The following is a 314-nucleotide window of genomic DNA, read 5'->3' on the forward strand; positions in this document are numbered from 1 at the left end:
ACACCCCCAACCCACCGGAGAACCCTCAACCCATGGAGGTTCCCTCAAACCATGGGAGACTCCCCACCCACAGAGCACCCCCCAACCCATGGGTGGGTGGGGCCTACGGAGCAGGGTCCATGGAGTGCCCCCAACCCATGGACCCTCTCAAACCATAAGGACAGCCCATGGGGCACATCCTAAGCCATGGGGTGTCCCCCAACACCCCCCCGGTGTCCTCTCCCCTCTCTAGACGGTGACAGTGAAGGAGGCTGACATCCACCCGCAGAACCCCCCCAAGTTCGACAAGATCGAGGAACACGACACGCTGAACC

At 62.4% G+C, this 314-nt stretch overlaps 1 protein-coding gene across 1 annotated transcript in view; it reads left to right on the top strand.

Moving 5' to 3' along the window:
• Nucleotides 1-232: 232 nt before the first annotated feature.
• LOC104490205 (myosin-6) overlaps nucleotides 233-314 on the top strand; it is a gene marked incomplete at both ends in the record, with an annotated part of 12,987 nt that continues 12,905 nt past the window's right edge. Inside the window, one exon of the mRNA XM_010132462.1 lies at nucleotides 233-306. Within this exon, the coding sequence (XP_010130764.1) occupies nucleotides 233-306 (74 nt within the window). The remainder of the gene's footprint in view (nucleotides 307-314) is intronic.

This window comes from Buceros rhinoceros, unplaced genomic scaffold, assembly GCF_000710305.1.
Source record: "Buceros rhinoceros silvestris isolate BGI_N320 unplaced genomic scaffold, ASM71030v1 scaffold15543, whole genome shotgun sequence".
Classification (NCBI taxonomy): domain Eukaryota; kingdom Metazoa; phylum Chordata; class Aves; order Bucerotiformes; family Bucerotidae; genus Buceros; species Buceros rhinoceros.